The sequence below is a fragment of the Alexandromys fortis genome, unplaced genomic scaffold (assembly GCF_014885135.2).
Source record: "Alexandromys fortis isolate MF-2015 unplaced genomic scaffold, M_Fortis_MF-2015_v1.1 scaffold_31, whole genome shotgun sequence".
Lineage (NCBI taxonomy): Eukaryota > Metazoa > Chordata > Mammalia > Rodentia > Cricetidae > Alexandromys > Alexandromys fortis.
Window position 1 is genome coordinate 8,680,853 of NW_026067974.1, and position 25,523 is coordinate 8,706,375.

Below are 25,523 nucleotides of genomic sequence, written 5' to 3' on the forward strand. Positions count from 1 at the left end.
GGGCTCCAGCAGCTGGTGAACAGTGCAGAGCACAGTAGGGGTCAGACAGCAAAACCAGAGCCTGAGCCTTTTAATTGTGAGGTACTTAGACAATGGGGAAGCTGAATCTTCAAGTCCATTCAGAAAGCGCTCCTATGGAAACTTGCCAGGAGTTTAGTGCGCGCTGCTAAGGAATTCAAATTAAGCCAAAATTTATAGCAATTTAAACCTGCATCCCAGATGAACCTAGGAACTAAGGTGAATCTAACACTTGGGCCTCTGAAGACAGAGCCCCTCATGAAAACATCATCAGAAAATAATTGCGTTTCAAGGCTCCCTAAGAAGAGGGTCCAACCCTCTTTAGTAGGCGTTCCCTATCTGTCTCTTGCCTGCAAGGGAAGCCACATCACGGGCCCCGAGTCAAGGCTGTGTCCACACAACCCCAGCAAGGAGAGTCCACTCCTTCCCCTTGCTCCTGCAACCTCTGCCAGTCTCTGCTTCCCCGGCCCTTTTTGTTGTGTTTTATTATGCAAATGATATCTTGGTTGAGGTCGAGCCATTTCTTGTGTCTGAAGTTAAAAAAAAAAGTGATAATTTCCTCAGCAAGTCTTCGTCGTTAATGAAGTTTTACAAAAACAGATACAACCAAAGGAAAATAAAATTTCACAGGTGATAAATTTTTCCAATTTCCCTGGCAGAATTCGATAGGATTGTTAAATTAAGAGTGAAGGTGTCTGTTGGAAAGCAACGAGCAGTGATGGGTAATTTTATAGAGTGGAAAATTGAATCAAATTGCTACATTAAAACACAGCTCCTCTGAGAATCTTCCCTTTCGCAGCCTGTGCCGTTGCAACAGCAGGGTGCAGAAACAGCTCTAATTCACCACTCTCCCTAGAAGGAGACACACTCCCCAACTTGGCCAGAAACTTCCCAGTGAGCTTACATTAGGCTCACTCCTGCCCAGGTTCTGGGAAGGAGCCAGGCAAGGATCCGCCTTTGGTTCCAGCTGTGGCAGAGTGCTCTGGGAACATCACCCTGAACCAATCTGCCTTCTGGGGTGCAAAGGAGAGGTGTGCGGGGGCCCAAAGAAGCCAGGGTGAAGCTAATGCTTAGGGATGGAGAGCAAAGGCAAAGAGGCCTCAGAAAACAGGATGGGTTTGAAGCCATCCCCTTATTCTGGGTCAGGGACAAGGAATGTATCACTGGCTTCTCAGTGGTACAAGTCTATCTGCCTCCTGAACTCCTACCCTCTACTGGGATCTGGAGAGTTCCTCCACACCTCCTGCCGCTTCTATAAGGAAAGGACCCAAGGGCAGGGAGGTTAGTCAACACCCTCAAACAGCCACTAACCCTGTGCACAGAACTCTGCACAGAAAGTGAGGGAGCCACACTATAGAAAAGCCAGGATCTCTTGCTGCAGGTTAGAGGGACAGCAGCTACCTTGCCTGTGCTTCCAATAAACATTAATAAAAATAATTTTTAAAAAAGCCACTCTCCACCAGAGTTTTTACAGACAGCGTGGTGAGAGGTACAGAGACGTTTAATTCTCCCGTGGTGATTCCAGCCACGTGTCTCGATCGTCCAAGCTTTCTAGCACTCCACTATTGTTGCTTCTGAAGTTGCTGTGCCAGTTTGGCATATACCATACCAGAGTCCTAGGGAAGCTGAGAAGGACCGTGAGTGGCCCAGTAGCATCTCCCCACCCGTATCACCAGCCACCACCTACTGAAAAACAGCATGTGGGGAACAGCTAGGCAGGACAGGCACAACGCCAGCTGTAAATCAGAGTGGATCTGCCCTGGCACCTGCTAGCTGTGAGAACCTGAGCAAGTTCCCTGCCTCCCCTGTCCATATGGGGAAAGCGATGCAGCATCCTAGAGGGATTTGGAGGGGCGGAGCCTGGAGATCATGTGTGTGCACTTAACCCAGAGCACTGGCACACGGCAAGAACTCGACAAATGATGGTGGTGGTGTCTGATGGGGAATATTACTGCCTCCGAAAGTCAGGGGATGCACGGGTCGCCCCCTTAGCAGCCAGACCCGAATGCACAGTCCGGTTAGGCATTTGCAGCTATGTATACGAAGCATATGTGAACCTGAAGATTCTGAACAGATGGGATGTGGAGAGCACCTTCTGCTCAGCCTCCCCTTTTTATTTCCCCCTACCAAGAGGCCAGGTGCTGGGTGGAGGGGCAGCCAGCAGCAGCGCGTAGCACATCCGTGGTCAAAGGGCTCAGATCCCTAGCATTCGTTTCATTATAACAGCTGAACATGCTTTGTGAAGGACTTTTAGTGTTGGCAAGTCTGTGGCGCTGCTCTTTGGGGAGGGCCCTATGCAAGCAAGTCTGCAAGTCCCCCCTGTGCCTACGAGGAAAGGCTCGTGGGTGAGGCTTCCCTTCCCAAGTGTGATTTAAATGGGCTTTGAGACGAGCGAAAAGAATATACACCATATACCAAGTCAATAAAAAACAATTTCTAACCAAAATAATGCCCGGATCATCAAATTAAATGCACAGCATGGCATTAATCATGAGCTAATTGGCATTTGCTACATGGCTAGCACTCTTGTCCCCAGGAGAGGAAGCCAAAACACTCAAAGTTGTTGGCCAGACCACAAAAAAAAATTTAGTCCTGGAATATATGGTTTCAAAATTGGTATCCCCTGGGATTTCTGAACATTCCTGTTGAGCATGTGGGGGCCCTTGAGTTTTAAGGTTTCATTTGTAGTAGATTAAACTGCAGAGAATGACCAAGAGTATGAAAGTCAGACATTAAAATAGGAGGCTCTGGGGCTGGAGAGATGGCTCAGTGGTTCAGAACACCTGCCGCTCTTCCAGAGGACTTGGGTTTAGTTCCCAATATTCACATTGGACAGCTCACAACTCCAACTCAGAGGATTTCTCCATAGGAACCTGCATATGCTTGATAGGCATGTGTGCACGCTCACACACCCACACGCACACACTAATAAATAAATGTTAAAATGAGTCTTTTTAGGGGGTGGTTTTTTCCAAGACAGGGTTTCTCTGTGTAACAGTCCTGGCTGTCCTTGAACTCACTTGGTAGACCAGGCTGACCTCAAACTCACTGAAATCTGCCTGCCTCTGCCTACCAAGTAATGGGATTAAAGGCATGCATGACCCACCACCACCCAAAATAAAGCTTTTTTAAAAAACAGGTTTTCCTAAACCTTTTCTCATCTTCCTTGAAGTTATTCTTCAGACCAGCACAGACCCAGATCCACAATTTAAGATTCCATATAAGGACATCTTCTATCAGGTCCTGAATAGTCTGGGGCCTCAAGGCTAGAAGCCAGTAAGGCATCTGAGACCATAGGAGAGCTGTAACTAGGGCCTTGTAGTAGCTATAATGGCAGCAGGATCCAGCTGTGTTCTCTAGAGATTCCCAAAAAAAAAAAAAAAAAAAAACAAACAGAAAGAGATAAAGAGGCCTTTCTGGAAATGTCTGTGCATATTCTGAAGCTACCCACACAGCCCCAGAGGGTTGTTATAGACCCAGAAACCAGATTGCTTTATAATAAAGCATATAACCAGGGTTTTTTTTTTAATTAGAGTCAAATGGAAACAACATTCTGTGGGATTATCTTTCCCCTGTATAAATTGTCCGGGCACACAGGGAAAAGGAATGGTGACAGAAACCGAAAGAAATAAAAATACAAAACAAACCCAGGTCCAAAATACAAAATGTAGAAAAAGAATCCGTGCCATCCCCGGCCTTCTTCTAGCCTCCTGGCCTCTTGTCTTCCTCATCCCGGCTCTGTCTGTCTGTCTGTCTGTCTGTCTATCTGACTGTCTGTGTATCTGAGCAAGAGCATGGGGCGCTGCTGGGCCAGCACCAGCTGGAACCATGGCTGTCCCCCTAATCTCTGCTCACATGTGGCCTCAGACGTGACGTCCTCAGACGTGACATCTTCTCAGACGCCGCTGAAGTTAAGCTCTGTCTCCAGTCGTGCTGATTGGTATTCATGTCCTTCTCCCCAGGTTATTTGTGGAATTAAATCCTATGTCTTCCAAGTGTTGCTATTAGCACAAATGGAGTTTAATATCTTCTGCGTCGACCGTACCATGGAGCTAGGATGGACGTGTTGAGAGGGAACCGTTGAGATTGCCCAGCACACAGAGAGAATCAGTGTGTTCTTAGCCTCTTGCTCCTGTGTTCTATGGCTGTCTGGAGAGCTGCTCAAACACGCAGGGGTCTGTAGCTTGTCTAGGCGTGCCAGGGAACGGTTTATTTCTGTTTTTCTGGATGTTCCCTCTGCACATCAAGTCTCCCTGTATTTCTCTTGCAGCTGTCACCACAGCACCTTGACATCTGGCTGCCCATTAATACATTCGCCATTTTTTTTGAAGCTGTCACTTTTTGTTTGGGGAAAATGCTTTTCCCTCTTTCTGATGTGACCATTTTTTTCCTATTTGTTTCCATCGGTTGTTCTTTCTGGTATCAGTTTTGTCAATGTTGGGGGTGGGGGTGCCAGAGCCACACTTCAGAAAGGGGTGCCAGAGTCACAGTTTATAAAGGGGGTGCCAGAGTCACAGTTTATAAAGGGGGTGCCAGAGCCACACTTCAGAAAGGGGGTGCCAGAGCCACACTTCAGAAAGGGGGTGTCAGAGCCACAGTTTATAAAGGGGGTGCCAGAGCCACAGTTCAGAAAGGGGGTGCCAGAGCCACACTTCAGAAAGGAGTCATCTGTCAGGGGCAGCTAGCGCCTCTCTGTCCCTCCTAGGTGGGTCGGTGTCCTGTTCCTCTCAGCCTCTCATTAGTGTCCCTGACACTGTGCCAAGAATGTTGATTGAAATCGACTCTCCAGATACTGGTGCTCATTTGTGATGCCCCACGGTTCCCTCCCATGTTCACACAGTTAACAGGATCTTCTTCAACTGTTTTCCCAATTGAGATGAGATATTTGGGAATCAAGTAGAGCATTTAATGTAATAAGTGGGCAGTAATCTTCAGAGGTTAATTTGTTTAAAGCCTGTGTAAGATTGGGGTCCCACATGCCCTGTTAGGAGCAAGAACCATTATAATCTATTACTGTTTAAAGTTGAGCTAGCACATAAATTTTAATTCTCTCTTAAATGAAGATGTATTTCCATAGATGTAAGGCTAAAATGCCTAATAATATTCTTATAAAAAAGTCCAATGAGCTCTTTAACTTAAAATATATATATATTCAAAATGGTCTTTTAAAAGGAAAATCTCAGGCCAACAAGATGCCTCAGTAGGTAAAAAGGCTGGTCTCCAAGCCATATGCCCCTCGTGGTGGAAGGGGAGAAGTAACTCTCCAGTTATCCTGTGACCTCCACACGTACATCCTGATGCCTGTGAGCACATGTGTATACACACACTCACACACGAAAAAGAACAATAAATAATAATAAAGCCTCCCCTGTACAGAATAACAAAAATAAGAAATTTAACTCCCTAAATTTAGTTTCTTCTTTTTCGCAAAAAGCCTTTTTTTACAAGTCCCAGTTACGTTATTGTTGTCTTGACTTTGAACCTCGAGAGATGTTGGTTTGATTTCACAGAAGGGTCCATGGTCGATCAATTGTATACAGCAATTTAAGCTAAGAAGGAACCAAGTGCTGTGTTCTTCATAGCCAAACTATAGAAGGGGCTTCCTCCACTGTGTGATGAGACCCCATCCTCAAGTCCTCCGGAGATGCCTGGGACACAGCCTCAGGCCCATTGGTAACAGGCTTCTTAACTGGAGGCCACTGTCAGCCACAGAGAACAAGGCAGGTAGGACAGAAGTGGGGGCCAGCGGACAAGGCAGGTAGAACAGAAGTGGGGGCCAGCGGACAAGGCAGGTAGAACAGAAGTGGGGGCCAGCGGACAAGGCAGGTAGAACAGAAGTGGGGGCCAGCGGACAAGGCAGGCAGGACAGAAGTGGGGGCCAGCGGACAAGGCAGGCAGGACAGAAGTGGGGGCCAGCGGACAAGGCAGGTAGGACAGAAGTGGGGGCCAGCGGACAAGGCAGGTAGGACAGAAGTGGGGGCCAGCGGACAAAGCAGGTAGAAGTGGGGCCAGGGTTTGCTGTTCACATCCATCACCATAGGGCCCAGTAATGGTGGCAAATAGTGCACACGCTGGATGGTCAGCATATTCTTCCTTTCTAGGTGACTCCAAAGGTGCAATGGAAACCAGAGGATCTGCTCTGGGATCTGGCAGTGAAGTAAGCAGAGTCCTTCAAGTTGTCCTTTTTTTTACTTTATACTTTATTTTTTTATTTTTTTGTACCATGACTAGACTAAGCGCCTGAAAGGATAAAGGATTCAAGTTTTAGTTTTCATTTTTATCATTGCAAATACATTTACATTCTGCTTTTTTACAAATGCAAAGAGCAGGCAGGCCACTTTCAATAATTTATTTTAAAATCAATGCTAATGAGGTTATGTCTCGTCAGTGGCCGAGTTTTACAATAAAGTCTGATTTATTTAGAAAAGATCTTTGGTGTAGCTTCCCATCTAATGGCGGCGGGAAGGAGGTGGAGTAGCAGGCATGGTGACCCTCCAACTTCGGATCCAATTTGTAATTCACAGCGGAGATCTGACCCAATTTACATTGATTAGAATGGGGAGGAAGAGACAGCTGTGCACGGACAGCAGAGGTAGAATAAACGCTCTCTGCAAAAGTGCTTAAGCGCAGCACATTATTGGGCCCCGTGATTGAGTTGTTTGATACCAGGAAAAGAGCTGCTCGCTGTCCAAATCGTTGGGCATCTCTACAAGGAGGATGCACCAACTCACCCTCTGATATGGTCAGCCCTGTGAAACTGGCCCCGCGGCAGAAAGGAAACACATCACAGCGGATGGAGGAAGGGAGGAAGAGGACAGTGGAGAGGGCTGTGTGAAAAGAATCGTGCTCAGTATGATTTATCTCTACACGCCCTGTTTCCTGTGTTTGATTTCATTCCTCCGTTACCTTACATCTTTGTACCTCGGGGTCGATTTGGGAAGCACTACAGATGGGCATCATGGACGTCCACACTGCTGGACCTTCAAAGGGCTGGGGAGATGGCTCAGCATTTAAGAGCACTGGTTGCTTTTCCAAAGGACCAGGGTTCAGTTCCCACAACCCATATGGCTGCTCACAACTGTCTGTCACTCCTGTCCTAGGGAATCCAATGTCCTCTTCTATGGGCACCAGGCACACGTGTTTTACACATACATATATACAGGTGAAATATATGTATAAAATAATAAAACATTTCTTGAAAATATTTCCTCAAAGTGTTCCTTTTCCACAGGATGTGGGGCAAGTGCATGTGTCTGTCTGTCTGTCTGTCTGTGTGACTGTGTAAGAGAAAAGGAGAAAAGGAAAGAGTTGGTGAAAAGAATAGTGAGCCTATTTCTACCTCATATATATGTGTATATATATACATTAAAACTCTATATTATAAAATAGGGTTATTAAATGTTACTCTAATACACATACTTTCTTAATAAAGGCCCGGCTCCTATTATATCAAGTAGAATGAAGCTTGAGATGAAACAGGTTAATGAGGGTAAGAAACTTGGGCCAATCACATTGTGACTTTGGCCATATAAACACTTGACTGGAGTTAGACACCAGCATTGACTTAGAACCCATTGTGAATCCACAGCAATTAATTAAAAGACCATTCCATCTGCCCTCAGGAGCCTATACTCTAATGAACAAGGCAGGCTAAATAAAACAGTAAAAAGATAACTACAGGCCTCGAGTACTGGGAACATAAAACCATGTACATGACCAGCCTCCGATACAGCTGAACAAAAATGGATGTGTTAAGGACTAATTAATCACAAAAGGCTTAAAACTCACTACCAATCTCTCTCTCTTCCTCCCTCCTTCCCTTCCTCCCTCACTCCCTTCCTTCCTTCCCTCTCCCTCTCCCTCCTCTCTCTCTTCTTCCCTCCATTCCCTCTCCCTCTCTTCCTTCCTCCCTTCCCTCTCTCTCCTCTCTCTCTCTCTCTCTCTCACCCTAACTCTGGAATGACTAAAACCAAAGAATGTGTCTGCATCATACAGATAATAAATACAAGGAAGAATTCCACAAAGAAAGAAGAAATGAGGGCTGAGGAAAAGAACTGGGTTAAGTGATAAGCCCCTTGGTGATTCGATGGGTTGGAAGCCCCCATCAAGGCAGGAACTCTGGCCTGCTTGTCTGTTGTGTGCCCCCTGTTCCTAGTGCAGCTTCGTACTTCAGAAAGTTCGGAAATGAATAATGAATAGAAAGGGAAAGAGAAGATGGCCGATCTGAAGGTGAGGGATGACTGGGGAGGGGAAAGAAGAAGAAAACATGTTAATGAGACTTTCTTTAAAGGAGAGAGTTCCCTAAGTAGACATGATAGCACATGCTGGTAATCCCAGCTCTTGAGACAGAGGCTCAGGTAGGGAGATCATGAGTTCAAAGCTAGCCTGGGCTCCATAGCAAGCCCCTGCTTTAAAACACAAGAAAGGGGAGGAGGTCAGTGAACTCAGAGAAAGGGTCACCCCTCAAAAGGAAGAGCGTGAAGACCAAACCCCCACACTGATGGCTAATACTGATCATTTGTCCCCTCAGATGAAGGCCATGATTTAGAAGAGGATGCCAGCGGCACTCATGGATGGCGAGGTATGAGACACGGCTGCACAGCCCAGGGTGGAACAATGGGGCTTCTGGCTTGAGAAAGCACTACCGTTACTGGACTCTCTAATGAATAGGTTCCTGGTACATGACCCCAACAGCCAAAATTGACTGACTGGCTAGAAGAGTGCCTTAACTTTAAAAGCAGACACCCAATCACTTTAATCGATGTCCTAGCACAGCCGAGATTTGTCTTCAGAAGGTGGGAAGCCAAACCAGATATTTATTTTTTCCTATCAGTATTTCTTAAATCAGTGCAGTGGAAATAGAATTGCCTCATCTCTAAGAGATTAGAGGATTGAGAATGGGAAGGATGGAAATGTCTCCTCCCTGAGAGGCCCGGAGATTGCGAGCTCAGAGGGGAATGGAAATGTGTCCGATCTGAAAAGTGAAGCCAGGGTGAGGGATAGAGCGACTGGGGGGATGCTGACTTCAGATGGCCTGGTTTGATTCCAGGCACATTTGAAGATGAATATGTAACAGGTTTGTTGAATACAAAATTACATCTTATTCATCGCAGCCTGTTAGCCATGCCCCAGGCTGTTAGGGAGCCCGTGCCTCCCAAGGTCAGACGCCCTGGCAGTCTCCTAAGTGGACTGAGGACTTACTCCTTCACTGTCAGTGAGGGAATGGTGCCCGTTGTTTGGGCGCCGCCTCAAGGACATTCCATCAGCAGAAGTGGATTCAGAAGTGATTTGGAGACCAGCAGATTTCCTACCCTCGTAGGATCTATGAAAATGTTAAGCTTGGGAGTTCTTTTCCGGTTCCCTCCGCTTGGTTTCTTGGTTTCTCATTTTTCTCCTGACTCCCCTCCTTCTCATTCATAGTCATTTAGCAGAGTCTCTTTTCCCTTTTCCATCTTTGCGGGAAATGAATTCGTGTGTGTGCGTGCGTGCGTGCGTGCATGTGTGCGTGAGCGTGTGTAAGTCAGAGGACAACTTCCGGTGTTGGTCTTGGGCCTGACCCTCCACCTTGTTTGACACGGGCAGGAAACCTTTGTTATTTTACCACTACACTGGTTGCCTGGCCTGCTGACCCATGACCATGGCTAAAGAATCTTGTCTCCCATCTTGGACTCTGGGGATTAAAACCTACATATTCCTGCTTGCTGGACACGTGCTTTCCCCCCACTGTGTCGTCTTCCCCACCCCTGCAGGAAGTGACTATGCAAGGTTTAGTGAAGGCCTCCGGTTCACAGGCCCACCTTCTCTCAGGGAAGGGGGCGCCAGTCAGTGGCATCATGGGTTGTGCTACCGAAGCAGAGGCGAAAGCGTGTGGAGATTAGGGAGTCCTCTGAGACCTAATTTCTGAAGTTTGGTTGTGATCCTTAGCCCTAACGACTGAGCTATCTATCTCTCCAGCCCTGAAACCTAATTTCTGTCATTTTCTACTTGCTATATGGAATTCTAACAGAAAATCCATTCTGACCAAGCTGGTCCCAAATAGGGTTTCTCTCAACCAATTTCCATCACCAACCAGTGTAGGAAGATACACCCTAGATGAACGTCTTGGGTGGGATAGCTGGAAGCTTCCTATGGCCAACACTGTATTAACTCCAGTCAGGAAGTATCAGTCTCCTGAAAATGTCTACCATTCCCTCCCACACTCCTCCCTCCTCTCATTTTCTCCTTGTGTATGCGCTCTCTCTCTCTCTCTCTCTCTCTCTCTCTCTCTCTCTCTCTCTCTCTCTCTCTTCTTAGGTTTTATCTGGGAGGTGAGAGGAGATTTATCTTTTAACTATCCCAACAGGTATAATTCAAGTAGGAATTTTTTTAAAGAGGTCTTTTGTTCCCCATACTTTCTGCCTCCCAAAGAGGTGTCGTTAACATAAGGCTCAGCTCTAAATATGTTTCCGCGGCTTGTACTTCCCACCAGTTATAATGATTGGTGACTTGGCAATTAAAAACAGGAAGACTTTTCGCTCTCTCTGCAGAATCCGAGGCAGGGATTTTTATTATTTGTGTTTACTTATTTATTTATTGAATTTATACAGTGCCTTCTCTCCGAAGAAGCTGTAGAACCTGCAACACATATGTAACTTCCCAATGTCATCTTTTAGTTTTATAGCAACAAAATATGGAGATCTGGGGGAAGGGCCAGCAGCCTCCGTGAAGGCATTAAAGGCGGGACAGAGTCAATTCCTAGATAGGTCATAGACCAGCTGTACACGTTTGCTTCTTTTAGTCTTTCTCAGGTATCTGGGAGGGAAAGGCTTTAAGCAAACTGGCCTGTTCTCCTGCCTTTCCCCCCAGGGGCTGGGGCATCCGGCATCTGAGGACTTTTCTCTTCTACCCCACAGACCCTGTTGCTTGATGCCCTGCTTCCTCTGACAGAACTGCTAACGTTTTTTAAAGCCCAACTCTAGATCTTATCCGAAGAGGGAGGGAGGACAGGAATTCAGTGTCTCCTGACTGAGTGTTAATGACCCTGTAAGATGCAATTTCTTTCATTTTATTCCGTTACCTGGAAAATCTATCATGGCCTTGTAGTATTGATTGCCCAATCTATAAAGAGCTCGCTCTCCAGCATGAGTGTTAGTAACAGGGTTACTGAGTGACTCTTCAACACCTCCGATTTTCTCTCAATTCCAGCCTGGCAGTCCCATAGTGGATCTGACGCTAAGGGTCTTTAGTGGCGAGATCATATTTCCCTGCCTTGCTGTGACAGGGTATCTTCTGAGTAGCCCAAATCAAGACTCACTCTGGCCTGTTTGTATAAAAATTTCCTTTGCTTGGCTGTGCCATGCTGTGGAGACACAGGTCACTCTTAGAGATATCAAATCCTTGCCCAAAGAAGACTTTGCAATGGGCTCTCCTCTCTGTGTGTCTCTCTCTGTCTCCCTGTCTCTCTCTCTGTTTCTTCTGTCTCTGTCTATCTGCTTCTCTCTTTGTGTCTGTCTCTGTCTCTGTGTCTGTCTCTATTTCTCAACAACTGTGGGTACACCAGGCATAGTCTTAGAAGCACCCAGTCATCTCAGAAGAGCAGAAAAGTGATTATTCATGACTTTTCCATCCTGGAGACCCTCTGAAGGCCCACTGTGGTGCCCGCCGACAGAGAACTCTTACACCAAAGAAAAGGAAGGGTCCACAGGCTCCTGCAGCTCTTACCTTTCAGATTTCCAAAACCAACCGTGGTTGAGCATCGCCCAGCTAAAGTTTTGACCCGATTAAAGGAACAGATGAGGTGGGAACTAGGACCTTTGGTTGTTCCCCGTACATCAGTCACACTTGCAAAACTAAGGGCATAGTGAGTGTCTCCTGGTGAGTTTTTCCAGCCTTCCGAAACTGTTCCTAGAGCAGCAGTGGGTGTCTGCTTTGAATGTGCTAAAGATGGTGGCCCTCCTGGCTTGGCTGAGACCAGAGCATTTCAAGACACGGTTTACAGAGTTTTTGGCCCAGCTCTCACTGGGCCCTACTCTCCTAGGTTTGTTTTCAAGCTTTTGGCTTTGCCGTTCCTAGTTTAAACAGCTGTGCCTAATGCCAGACCTCGCTGCCACGTTGCATTCATCAAGAAAATGTAAACAGCACCCTGAGCCACCTTTAGCCTCTTTCCCCCATCTCAGCTCAAACTCTGAAGTAACTCAGTGTCCTAACAGCTAAACTCAGGGAGGACAGACAGCTTCTGTTGTTCCTGAAGACAAGGAAAACTAGACAGGTGTCCTGGTCCTTTGCCTCGGTGCTTCCGTTGACTCTGTCACCAGGAGCACCAGCCTAGACTCCATCAGAGGAGAAATGCCCATCACCGGTCACAAAAGCCCGGTGTGGAGTGATAAATGATTTGTAAGAACACCTGGAAACGAGAAAAACAATTCTATTTGAGCTCTTTGTGATACTCTGCTCGCTTGAGGCTTAGCCTCCCCTACAAGGGATTAGAAAGAGTAAGACACTCCCAGCCCCACCCCCATTTTCTCTAGAAAACTCCTTCTCAGCTCGGCTAGCAATTTAAATGCAGTGATCATAGCCATTAGCTTCCCTATCATTGTAATTGTTGTTAATTGTTATAACTGTTTTAGTTATTAGTGTTGTCATTATTGCTCTAGGTCCTCTGTCTGTTTTATGCTGAATATATTAGAGCTTTTGCTTTTGAATTACCAGGCTTTATTTAGTGCAGAGTTATGTCTTTTTTTTTTTTTTTTTTTGAGAGACATTGAGAAATGCTGGCATTAAGCTTTATTCTTTTGTTTTTCATTCCAAATGGACAGACTGGAAAAAAAATAATTAGATGGAATAATGTCCTCAAAATGAGAATGGGGATGTTCTGAATTAATTAACTGGTCAGGAGATTGCACTGTTTCTGACTCAGGCTGTTGCCAGCGTGGTGGGAACGTAGCTGAGCCGAAGCCAGTGCACAGAGGCGAGCCTTGCTGTCAGGCTCCTAACTCCTGTCACTCTAGAAACCTGTCTCTGCTCTCATTCTCCTCTGAGGACCAGCCAGCCTGGTGCAGGGCAGAGTAAACCCACCCTGTGGACTTGCAGACCGGCAGGCCCTCCGTGGGCCAAGCTTCAGGAAGGAAATCTTGCTCAGCCCCACCTCCTCCCAACGTCAAGGTGTTTTGGTGACACGGGGTAGATCAGGATTTTGTAGACAGCTGGAGCTCCCAAGGAGCCTTCCGGGATCCCTCAGACTCCACTAAGTTTCCTCTTAGGCAGAGCATCCTCCACCTCTTCAGGACTCTGGTCCACAGCGCCTCCCCCACTAGAGGGTAGCCTTGAGAGCAGGGACTACTGAGGAATTCCCAGTGTGTACCACAGTCCCTGGCATTTAGTTAAGTGCTGTGTGCAGACCTGATGGATGCCAAGGAATGAGTTCATGAAGTAGCCTGTCCACAACTGTATTAATATGAATCATGCAAGTTAAACAAGGATCTTGCAATACGGGGTCCAACCTTATCCAGCTGAAGAATGACTCCCCCATTGATCTCCTTAATACCAGCATACCTTTGACTAGAAAGCAGGTTGAATATGTTCCCCGGTTTTAGCCTGGTCGTTCTGACTAACTTTTCAGAGCTGTGTGTCATTGTCCTTCATCTTGGGCTAGGCTGTGCCCTGGGTTCCTGGACATCAAAGGTCATTCTATACTCTTTGAGTCTTAGAAGTCTCGTTCTATAGTTGATTGAATCTGTCTCTCTATCTCCCTGAGTTCCAGCTCCCTGTATTTTGAGACAGAATCTCTCTCACTATATAGCCCAGGCTAGTCTTGAACTCACCTTTTCGCCCAGACTGGCCTCACACTCGAAGTCATCCTCCTGCCTCAGCCTTCTGATTTCTGGGATTATAGGTATGAACCAGTGTACCTGCCTTTTACTGGGCTTGTAGTTTAGGTCATTCCCCAGGTACTCTCTTGCACCACTATCAAATCTTGATAAGAATCTCAAACATACCCAAAAGGTATCTTAGGAGCTGTCTCATACCCAAGCACACTGAGGGAGCAGAAACTCAAAGTGTCTATGCACTGGGCCAGAAAATGCCATGAAAGCTCTGTACGTCTTCCCCTACCATTCATACATAGCTAAACTGGGTTTTTTAAAATCTGTTCTAAAAAAAATTTCTCTGCCACCTACAAATCCACAAAGGATATTGATGTCGATTGGCTTCTCATCCTAGTCGTAGTCAAACTCTCGGGGTGATTTATATACTCCCGTACAACTGAGAATGAGCGCATATCCTCTGGGGAAACTGCCATCGCTTTTCAAGGTTGATATTTCTCTATCATTTCATGCACCGATGTCCCCCAAAATATATGCTTTCTCTTTTCAACAGTTAGCATTTTTCTCCCAACGTATTTTTCTCCCCAGCATCTTAAGTCGATAGCAGGAGGTTTGCTTGGCGGTTACTTTGTTTGCTGCCCTCTGTTGTCTACTGCGGAGACAAACAATTCTCTGTGTAAAGAAAACACGCCCCAGTCTCTGTGCTTGACATTTTTCTTTCTGTTTGCAATCTGCTCTCACCTAAATGAGTCAGTCTCTCGTCTGTTTTTGTGCACTTTAAGATGCCTAATAAGAGTCGTTTACAAAGACATATAGGGATTCGTTCCACTGCGCCTCTGTTATTTGAATTATTCATAAGTTAGGGACAAATTGTTGGGGGGGGGGCGAGTACATCCAGGTCCTCTGTGCCCCACTGACCATTTGTTCCCCATCTGTTCCCATCATGAACAGCCCTTAGAACCATCCGAGCTCGTGAGAGGGTCCAAACAAATTTAGAGTAGGTAGGAACTGATGAAACACGGTCCCCAAAAAGTCACACAAATTTTTTCCATTTTGCTTTTCAAGACAGAGTCTCAGAATGTAACCCCAGACTGACTTGGAATTCATAATCCTCCTGCACTAGCCTCCCAAGTGCTGGGATTACGGACATGTGCCAGCTAGAACTCACGGAGATTTTAACTACATCACAGGACTCCTGGAGCCCGTCAATCAAATTTCACCTCTGGCAGGTGCCAGGCTCACGGCTCTCTCGTAGGAAACATTCTGAGACACACAGAGTATCCGTGGTCCAGTGGGCATTCGCCCTCCTGCCATTCAAATCCCCAGATATTCTCCCACTTTGTACGCTAGTGTTTAACCTTTCCGGGTAGGAGCGGATCAATATGAATTCTTCATTGTTAAGAATCGATGGCTGTCCTGTGGCATCGTTGCCATCCAGTCTCACTGAGAAGCCCAGTAAATCTCTCCAGTGCTTTCTAAAGCTTGGTTTGTTGTCTTCAGTTGCTTTCATTTTTAATGCAGATCACTTTGGTTTCTGTTCCCCGGGGGCTTGCAGATAAATCTTGGCAGACATGTTCAGGGTCTACAAATGAGATGCTGGAAAAGGGCCAGCCCACCCAGAATTTAGTTGTAATGGATGAGACACCCCCATGGCTCCACTTAAAGACTGGGCTATTCGTTGCAGTATTTATCGGTGACGACCTCATGAAGTACCTGGGTGGGAAGGGCCTGGGATAAAGCTCCCGTGTAACAGAGGAGGCCAGAATGGAAGCCATGATGCAGAAGAGTGCTGGCTGACTCAGCCTCCCTTGTAGCTAGGCAGAAGGATCTGTTCCTTCAAATGCATAAAAACAAGAGACATACTCAGATATTTAGATAGCCCGGGTCAAGAAAGTCTACTGGGAAACATCTTTGTTCCACTAGTTTGCAAACTAACTGAGAGACTATGTGCCTGATTTCCTTCTGTTAATAAATACATCTGTTACCATATTGCTGAGTGGAATTTCCTACTAGGGGTGATCTCTAAATATTTTATGTGAGTTAGTGATCTCCCCCTCCCGTAGTCCTTTGCTTAGATTGAGTGTCATCTGGGCCCCCCCCCCAAATCTTAAGTTCCCCAGAAACTATATCGAAACCCTGGCTTCCACTTGTGACCAAACTGGCTCCTTTCATCTTTGTTTTTTTTTCTTCTCTTTGATCAGTGGACTGTGCCAATTATTACCAGGGCCTATGGGATTGCCATGGTGACCAGCCAGATGAACTGTCCTTCCAACGAGGTGACCTCATCCGCATTCTGAGCAAGGTAAAGACACGGACTGTGGGACCCGAGTCCAAAGTCCATGTTTTCCCTCTTGTTAGTGTAGTTACCATAATCAGAATCATCGCATGCTGTAGCATCTCTCTCTGTATGGCTCTTCTGACCAAAATTCCCTTTAATGTCTAATTGTTAGGGAAATTTCTTACTTAAAAATTCAGGCTCAGGAATCATTTTTCACATGTAAAAATACAATAAAGCAAATATATATATATATATATATATTGAAGTAGGTACAATACTAAAATTATGGCAATCAAAATCTGATGTTTTCCAAGGATTTATGGTACATAAAGGTCACACTATGTACATAATTTATTACTTTGTAATACTATTGAGAACATTCTGGCTAGGTAAACTACCTTCTTATTTCATTTATAGATAAATGAGATGATAATATAATTGCCTGTGGGAGGAGGAGTCAGAACCAGTTAGCTCAATTGGTTTGAGCCAGCGCTGATAAGACTGACCTACGGAATCCAATCCCACACAGCCCAGCTAACTTTATTCTCTTCCTTAGGCATAAGTTTACCCCTAGACACAGCTAATGCATACTGTTGTTGGTCATAAAGCAACAGGGATTTGTTTTAAAGGGATAGATTGGATGGTTGCCCGTCTGTCATAATGAGGAGAATCTTCTGGAGTCGTAGGCTACAGTTCAAGGGAACTGTTCCTCTCCATTCTTGTAAAATGCAAACAGAAAAGACCACACATAATATATAACCAGACTAAGACGACATGTTCTGTGCCTCAGAGAATGTATCATGAAGGACTCGATGTATCCCCCTCCGTATCTACGAACACGGTTTTGAAGTAGGCATAATTTGCTCTTTAATTGCTGAGTATATGGACTCCGTGGAGGAAAAATGAAAACCTGTTGTGTTATTAGCACTGTATTTGCTGTTTCTCTTTATTCTGTGCCTGCTATTACTTACACCAAGGATCTGTCTGTGCTTTCAATATGCTCTAAGCTCCTTTCGAACAAACCAAGGGGTGGGCAAAATGGCTCAGTGGGTAAAGGCACTTGCAACCAAGGCCAGAGACATGAGTTCAATCCCAGAGATATGGTAGGAGAGAACTGACTCGCGAAAGTTGTCCTCTGACCTCCACAGGGGCACTTGGCATACACAATAAATAAATATAAATTGTGATTAAAAAAGGAACAGACCGGGGCTGGAGAGATGGCTCAGAGGTTAAGAGCATTGCCTGCTCTTCCAAAGGTCCTGAGTTCAATTCCCAGCAACCACATGGTGGCTCACAACCATCTGTAATGGGGTCTGGTGCCCTCTTCTGGCCTGCAGGCATATACACAGACAGAATATTGTATACATAATAAATAATATAAATAAAAAAAAAAAAAGAACAGACCAAGTCTGACGCCAGGTATCTTCTAGTGATTCCAATGAATCAGGTCCCTTTAAACAAGAACTAGCCAGGCGGTATTGGTGCATTCCTTTAATCCCAGGACTCAAGAGGCAGAGACAGGTGGGTCTCTATGAGTTTGAGGCCAGCCTGGTCTATAGAGCAAGTTCCAGGACAGCCAGGGCTATTACAAGAGAAACCCTATCTGGAGGGGGAGGAGGAAGTAAATTCAGACTTAGCCCTTTGCAGGAAGGTTAAGAGCTTTGCAGGTCCTGCTGGGGGAGGTCACGATGTTCTCGTGACTTCTCCGGCCACTCTAACTCAACACCACCCTACTACCATTTCGGTGCAGCTCCAATACACCAAGAATAAATTGGAAGGAAAGAAGGGAGTGGACATTGGCCTGATTGGTATTTCAAATGCCCGAAAGCAAGGTTTGCCGTGTAATAGAATTTGTGTACATTACCGTGCTGGCATTACAGGGTAATCGAGTTATCCACTCAGGTGTGACCAGGCCTCTGTTTGCCCAGAGCCTGCAGGTGAACAAATTAACTGTTTACATTGTCTGGAGGTGCCTGCAGCAGGAGGGGGAGCGCAGAGCCAGGCTGGCGGCTGGCTGGCCTTCTCTCTCCGTCATGATTATTTTGTTTGTTTTACATGTCTTTTGCCTTTGTTAATGGCTTCTCACTGGGGGTCCCGCTCCTCCAGTTAGATCTAAGGGGCTGTGCAGTGACCTGTCCCGCAATATAGCATGGTGTGCGGTTACCATGGCTGTGGTATTTCTATGAGGTGCCTAAGAACCTTAGACTGGTCGTTTAAAGTCAACCTCTGTTCCCCCCTCCTCCACGTCTACATGCTAATGCGTCAGAGTTTAATTCGGTTGAAAATGCCTGGCTGCCTTCATTCTGTCGGCTTCTTTCTCCACTCTTCCGGAAGGTTCTAAGTCCATTAGTATTTCTGTCCCCTAAGCTGTACCAGGTGCCTCCCTCCTTCCCTCCCTCGTGTTGCTGGTCCCTGCAAATCACAGGAGGACATGGGAGGTAGTAGTAGTACAAGCAGCGTTCCTTTCCGAGCTGCCTTCCGGTTCAGCATCAGTTTTGGGGAGCATCTGGGCTTGGATTTGCCTTGATTCTATTACCTAACTCAATCAGGGCCCTTGGACAGGAAAGAACCTTGCAAGACCTCCCATCCTATTTGTTTGTCTCTAAAAAACACAAACAACCCAGTTCATACAGATAGGAGATTCCAGGACCATCCAGAAGCTCAGCCTTTCGGTGCTCTCTGGAATTTTCTCTCATACACGTCCCACGTCAGCCCCAGCTGGCTTCCTTTGCTGGAGCCAGCTTACCCCTCATACCTGGAACAAGAGACCAAAATAACCCAGATGGAGTTTAGTCCAAGAAAAAGATGCCTGGGGAAGTCCACCTTCGCCGGGCGTGTGAGAAGCCTCTGCTAGACACCGGCGCACGTCTGTTTCCCTGAGAAATGTATAGCACAGCGATGCACCCCAGCTCACCTGGGCTTGTTTCCTCACCTGTACCTCGAGGGAGTCATTTCTCCCACCCGAGACACTCCCGTTCTAAACACAGTGGGCCTGGTGTTGCAAAGCTGCACCAGAATCCACACAGAGCTCTGTCTTAGCTTTAATTACTCGCTCCACTTAAACAGCAAACGTTCCAACTACCGACTCTTTGGTCTTCACCCCCACAGGTTCAACTGGTTTGCCCCTCTCTACATAAAACTTAACAACACTAAGGATCAAAAACAGGGCCGAGTGCATGCTAGGCCCTGGATATTCCATAGCTAAATCCATAGCCCTTTATTAAAGAAATCCTGTACCGAGTGTGCTCACTTAATCCCAGCACTCGGGAAGCAGAGACAGGCAAATGTCTGTGAGTTTAAGGCCAGCCTGGGCTTCATTTTGAGTTCAGGGAAGGCAGGGCTACCTAATAATAAAGAGACCCTGTCCCAGGAAGGCTCCGAAGAGGGTGTCTGGAGGAAGGAGACTCAGGGTTTGGGGAGTGGGGGGTGAGCAGATGGAAGGAGAAATATGTCAGCTTTTAGCCTTGGCTCCTGCTGCTCCCTGCTGGGTTTGAAGGATTTGTTTGTTTGGGGTTTTTTATTTAATACATATTTGTGTTTTGCCTGAATGTATGTTTGTGCCCTTAGAGACCAGAAGAGGGCTTTGGGTTCCCTGGAACTGGAGTTACAAATGGTTGTGGGAGCTGGGAATTGAATTCGGATCCTTTGGAACAGTAGCCAGTGCTCTGAACCATTGACCCATCTCTCTGTCCCAGAGAGAAAGAGAGAGGTACTCCATAGTTAACCAAATGCATACCATCTGTCCTCTTCTCAAGCGGATTACTTGTGTGACTTTGGAAAAAAAGAATCACTTAAACTTTCAGGCTTTAATGTTATTATCTGCAAAAAAGTAGGCCAGTTTCTGTTCATAAGGTTGTGATCAGAGAATTTATGTGAAAAGTGTGTAGGCCCTAATCAATGACAGCACATACATTCTTCTCTCCCATCCGCTAGGCACCACACTGAATCTACGTAGCCTTTGGTGTTGAGCGTTTACTAGGAGTCCAATAAATTATTGGTAAGGTAAGAGCAGAATGAGGGCCAGCAAGGTGGTTCAGTGTGTAAAGATGCCCACCAGCAAGGCTGTCACTTGAGTTTCATTGTTGTAACCCCATGGCACAGCAGAAAGAAAGAACCAACTTCATCCCGGGCAGTGGTGGCGCACGCCTTTAATCCCAGTACTCAGGAGGCAGAGGCAGACAGATGGCAGAGTTCGAAGCCATCCTGGTCTACAGAGTGAGTTCCAGAACAGGCTCCAAAGCTATACAGAGTAACCCTGTCTCGAAAAACCAAGGGAGAAAAAAAAAGAACCAACTCCCAAAAGTTGTCTCTGGGCTCCACACACACAAACACAAGCTGTAGCATTCACTTTCGTATACACACACATAAATAAATTTAGTTCTATTTTTCTTTAATGAAAAAAGTGGTTCATATACCAGGCATTCCTCAGACACCCCATTGGTTGAGACAGAGTTCTCTCACTACCCAATGAAGACACCTACATGGAAATCCATCATGACTTCTGTGGTTTAGGAATCTCATCACTGACCCCAGAAAGAGCCTCCAAACTTCTCTTCCGGAAGAAGCCAGAGCCATGTAGCCTATCTCACAAGCAGTAACAAGGACACAGTTAGCGGAAAGCCCTCCTGCTGACCGCCGCTCAGCACATCCAGACATTCCAAGGCCCCATGCAGCTTCATGCCCACTTAACTCACTGACTTCCAATTTGGGTCTTAAAATATTTTAGAGGAAGATTTTTAATAACGAAGCGGATGTAAACATCCCGCGGATGCTCCAGCACCCCTTTTGGGCCCAGATATTTCTGAACGGCTTTTTCTAGTAAGAGCCTCCCTTCCTCCCCGTCCCCCACCCACCCGGGAGACGGGACACACAGCTCAAGCCGCAGCAGGGTGTTTAGCGCTCTTCAGTGCCTCCAGATTGTGGCGCTGGTGCAGGTCTCCTCAGACATAACAGATCACTCCTGAGAGCCTGCCGCTCATAAATTACTTCCCACGATGCCAGCGACCACCGCAGAATTCAAGTTTGAATAGAGCAGGGAAAAGGTGTTTGAGAGGCCTGTTCACTGAGCTGCATTTTAATTTCCTTTTCAATCTTGTCCCAATTAATTTCACAGAATTAATCTCACAGAAGCAAACTCGGCAGCACCGAGGCTGTGGTTTTGAGTGTGGCGGTCGCTCTGCCTGAACATGAAATAGGAGCTAATATAAAAATCCATCTGCTGTGTTTGAAATACACACCGGCTGCCGCTCGGTCCTGTTTGACATTCCAGGCATCAACAGTGGGGGGGGGGAGTGATTTGGGGGGTTAGTGGCCATCAGTACCTGGCAGGGGTTCAACAACAGGTGTACTCCAAAAATCCATTCTGTCTGAGCAGGCCTGGCAGGGCAGGTGCTGAATCACCCTCAGTGCAGTGACACCCCGCTTGCCTCCTTGTCTCGGAGGACAGCAAGGCCCTTCTGTGAGCCAGCACCTCTCCGGTCACTTAGTATCGGTGGGGAGAAAAAGGGAAGTAAAATGCCTCTATCTGGTGGGGCGGGGGTGGCGCGCACCTTTAATCCCAGCAGTAGGGAAGCAGAGGCAGGCGGATCTCTGTGAGTTCGATGCCAGCCTGGTCTACAAAGCAAGTTCCAAGACAGCCAGGCAGGGATACAGAGAGAAACCTTGTCTTGAAACCACCACCTCGCCCCCCCCCAAAAAAAGATGCTTCCATCAGATAAGAGAGATCACAAGATCTCAAGTCCCCTTTCAGAGATGTGGCATGACTTCCAGCCAGCAAGGTCTCTCTCCCTAGAGAACTTTTCTTCTAAATGGTATAGGTGTTTTTTTTTAATTATTTATTTATTATATATACAATATTCTGTCTGTATGTCTTCCTGCAGGCCAGAAGAGGGCATACAGATCGCATTTCAGATGGTTGTGAGCCACCATGTGGTTGCTGGGAAATGAACTCGGGACCTTTGGAAGAGCAGGCAATGCTCTTAACCACTGAGCCACCTCTCCAGCCCTATATAGGTGTTTCTTTTGCTGGTTGAGATAGCACAGACCAAGTGTCCACTGCGAAAAATCAGTCTCCAGTTCCAGAAGTGATTTGTGAGGTGTACCGCAAATTAAAAAGAGAAACTTCTTGCGGGGGGAGGGGGTCCCACACCTTTAATCCCTGCATGCCGAGGCAGAAGCAAGCAGCTCTCTGTTGAGTCTGAAGCAGCCTGGTTCTGACCCAGCCAGGGACACATCTTGAGACTTATTCAAAATATACAAAGAGAAATTCAGTTGACTGGAAAGAAGAACCCACCCCTGACCGCGTGAATAGGTAAACTGAGTCACGTGGCTGCATCTCTGAGGCTCGTTGTGTCCACCCCAAAGGGTGTTAGACGCCTCTGCGACCTTATCCAGGGTCTTACTTCCTTAGCTATCAGCATTGAAGCAACAAGTTAGGGGCATCCATCCCTTAAGGCTGACGCTTACACGATGGCTTAGCTTTCCAAGAAGAAGGGCTTTTCCTGGCTCCAACATGCCAGACTTTGGCCTGTCCTCTCAGACGGTGGAAACAGTATCATGCGGCACGTGATGTGGGTAGATGGACTTTATATGAACAAGGATAGAGTCATTTTGTCACCTGGGATGGAACAGCTGCTTCCGGCTCCATCCGTCTGAATGCGGCAGGGCCTGGCCTGGCACACTTGAGCTATGTAAACATAAGGCCTGTTGTAATGGGATTTTAAAAACCCAGGATCTTTTCCCCTTACCTCCTCAAAGGACTACTTAACAATACAGACCCTTCTCCTCCCTTGAGCTCTTCCTTCCTCTCTAAAAGATCTGTATACTGTTTAAAAAAAATCAGAGTGCAATAATACTTCTTCTTTTACGTGTATTTAGTTGAACATGACAGCAATGCTCATAAAAACCAATAAGTTAATCCCTTCAATTGCTTTAAATGAAGGATTTTATTTATTATTTATTTATTTATTTATTTTTAATTTCAGGGCTCTGAGGGAAAAGAGGTGTTTGGTGACATCTAGTGTCCATTTAGGACTTCCTCAGGCACAGTCCCCTCTGCTCGCCTGAGTGGGGGATGTGCCCAGGTAATTTGGGAATTGTAAGTGGAGAAAATATAGGCCTGGGGCACAGAGTGCCCAAACAGTGTGATGAACTGATCAATGCCTGTCAAAGAACTATTATTCACCTCTGACCTAAGCAAAGGCGTAGACAGGGGCACACCGTCAGAAAATATCTTTTCTTACTGATAACAGTACAGGAGAAACGCAGAAGGTGTCCCCGCCACCCCAATTCATGTTCGCAAGCAGGTCAACACCGTGCTGTGATGACGAGGAGGAGGAGGAGGATGGTATTTTCTCTCATTAATAACCCCTATGGGAGGCTAGAGTTAGGAGGATGGGAATGGGATTTGGGGTCAGCTGGAAGGCAACGGTCATACACCGGTCAAATTCAGTGGAGGCCATTCCTTTCCCCCAGACAGGAACCAATCGTCTAGAACAAACCCTGGCAGCCTCATTCCTTCCAGGTAATTTTTATAAATGAGGGGATACCCATTCCAAGAGAGGACAAAAGGAAGAGGGTGTTTGTGTGTGGGCATATGCACGCACTTAGCCTGCTAACAAGGGCCCACTGCACAAGGGCGCTCTCCCGTTGAATCCTGGCTCTTCATTATAAAATCCCTTTAAAAGAGAAAGAGAATACAACTGCGTTTTTCTCTTTAATCTCCCTATTTCTAAACTGTTGTCCTAGGCAGGGCCCTTTGCTTTCAAAACACACACATACACACACACACACACACACACACACACACATGCATGCACGCGTGCACCAGTCAGGTGGAAAGTCCCACACCAGATGTTTACATAAAACCACATAAGCCATGGTGGGGTTAGGTTAATTCTCAGTATCGCCCCATGCTTTACAAACTCCGGCGTTAAAAAAAAAAGAAAATCCAGCCATTTATTTTGCAGTGAATTTATAACAAATGCTGTTAAAGGCTTCGTCTTTTGACAGAGGTAATAATAAATTCACTGTTAAAGACGGTAGTTTAATTCCTTATACCTCCAATACTGCACAGAATAAACCATATTCATCACTGAGTAATTTTTTACCACATAAATCTTTAAAACTAACCGGTGAAGGCTGTTGAGACTGAAATACTGTAAATTTATTAGATGTGCCCATGTAGTATCGGATTCGGAGGTTTCCATTCGAATATATTACAGGGAAAATTTGTGTCTTTAACTGTGACGTTCCCTCCATTTCCTGCCACCGGTACTGTAACAAGCAGCTTCTCCAGAGTCAGCTGCACGTCAATAGATTTAGTAATAAACTCCTGGCTAATCTGCCAGAGAGGCTGGATGGCATTTCAGTGAATGCCCTATTTAAAGGGAGTCGCAAAAGCTTTGTTTCTGGGTGGTTATGTTCTCAGAAGGAACTCAGCGGCCCTCCACCTCTCCTGCCAGCCTTTCTTGACATCGTATGGATCCAGCACTCTGACCAAACTCGGAAAATATTGAAGCACATTGTAGCCTCACTGCAAACATACAGAGCAGCCATTTCTGTCAAAGTTGTGCTGTTCCTTATGGGAGACGTGGGGCAACTGAGGAGAACACAAAAAGCTAGAAGCTGCTGAGATCCATAGACACATGATATTTAATGCTAATTAAAAGATCTTATTGATTCTCCGAACAGAAATAATGGACAATGTCTTCAGGAAACCTGCTATTTTAAACTGCTTTATGTGACAGGACATATTAAAGGCAATTAAATCCTCAGATTTGAACCCAAAAAATCCTTTTGCCCAATTATATTAATTTTGAGTAAAATTCAGAACTGGCAAATGAGAAAATTCCAAACTTTTCTCATAATTTACCAATTAAGTGACATTCAAGCTGCAACCAATTGGTGATATCAAATTATATCTCCAGTTCATTAGGAGAATGGTAATATAGCTAAATTTAAAAAGATATTTTTTTCTTAAAAGAGGTTCAGTTTTTTTTGTTTGTTTTTGTTTAGTGCAGAGATAGAGGAATTTTTCTGTCATTACTGATACCCCGTGTTTGGAAGGAGTTCCAAATACAGAAACTTCCACGGAGCGTTTATAAACTTTATGATTCTTTCTCAAGAAATGAAACCAAATAGGTTCTCAACAAAGAGCCCCCTCCTGGCATTTCAAGTCTGCAGCCCATCGGGATGGCTGCTGGAAGACAGAACTCGGCTGCAAAGATAAAGCATAATGCCAGCAATTAATAGTCAGCCTCTCGCATCCTAGTCGAGAGGACGTGTTTCTCGTCGTGATGTGGCTCAGAAGCTGAGAGTGTCGGGAGCCAGATTCCCTTCGTGCATGAGGATTAAGGAGAAGGGGGAAAAAAAACAGCAGCAGCAACCCTCCTCCATCTGCAAATGAATGAACATCTTGATTTTATAGC

General features: G+C 46.0%; 1 protein-coding gene across 1 annotated transcript in view; it reads left to right on the plus strand.

The window, feature by feature from the left end:
- Skap1 (src kinase associated phosphoprotein 1) overlaps positions 1-25,523 on the plus strand; it is a 283,773-nt gene that overhangs the window by 240,035 nt on the left and 18,215 nt on the right. The window contains exons 10-11 of the mRNA XM_050157112.1: positions 8,549-8,599; positions 16,019-16,119. Of these exons, the coding sequence (XP_050013069.1) occupies positions 8,549-8,599; positions 16,019-16,119 (152 nt within the window). The remainder of the gene's footprint in view (positions 1-8,548; positions 8,600-16,018; positions 16,120-25,523) is intronic.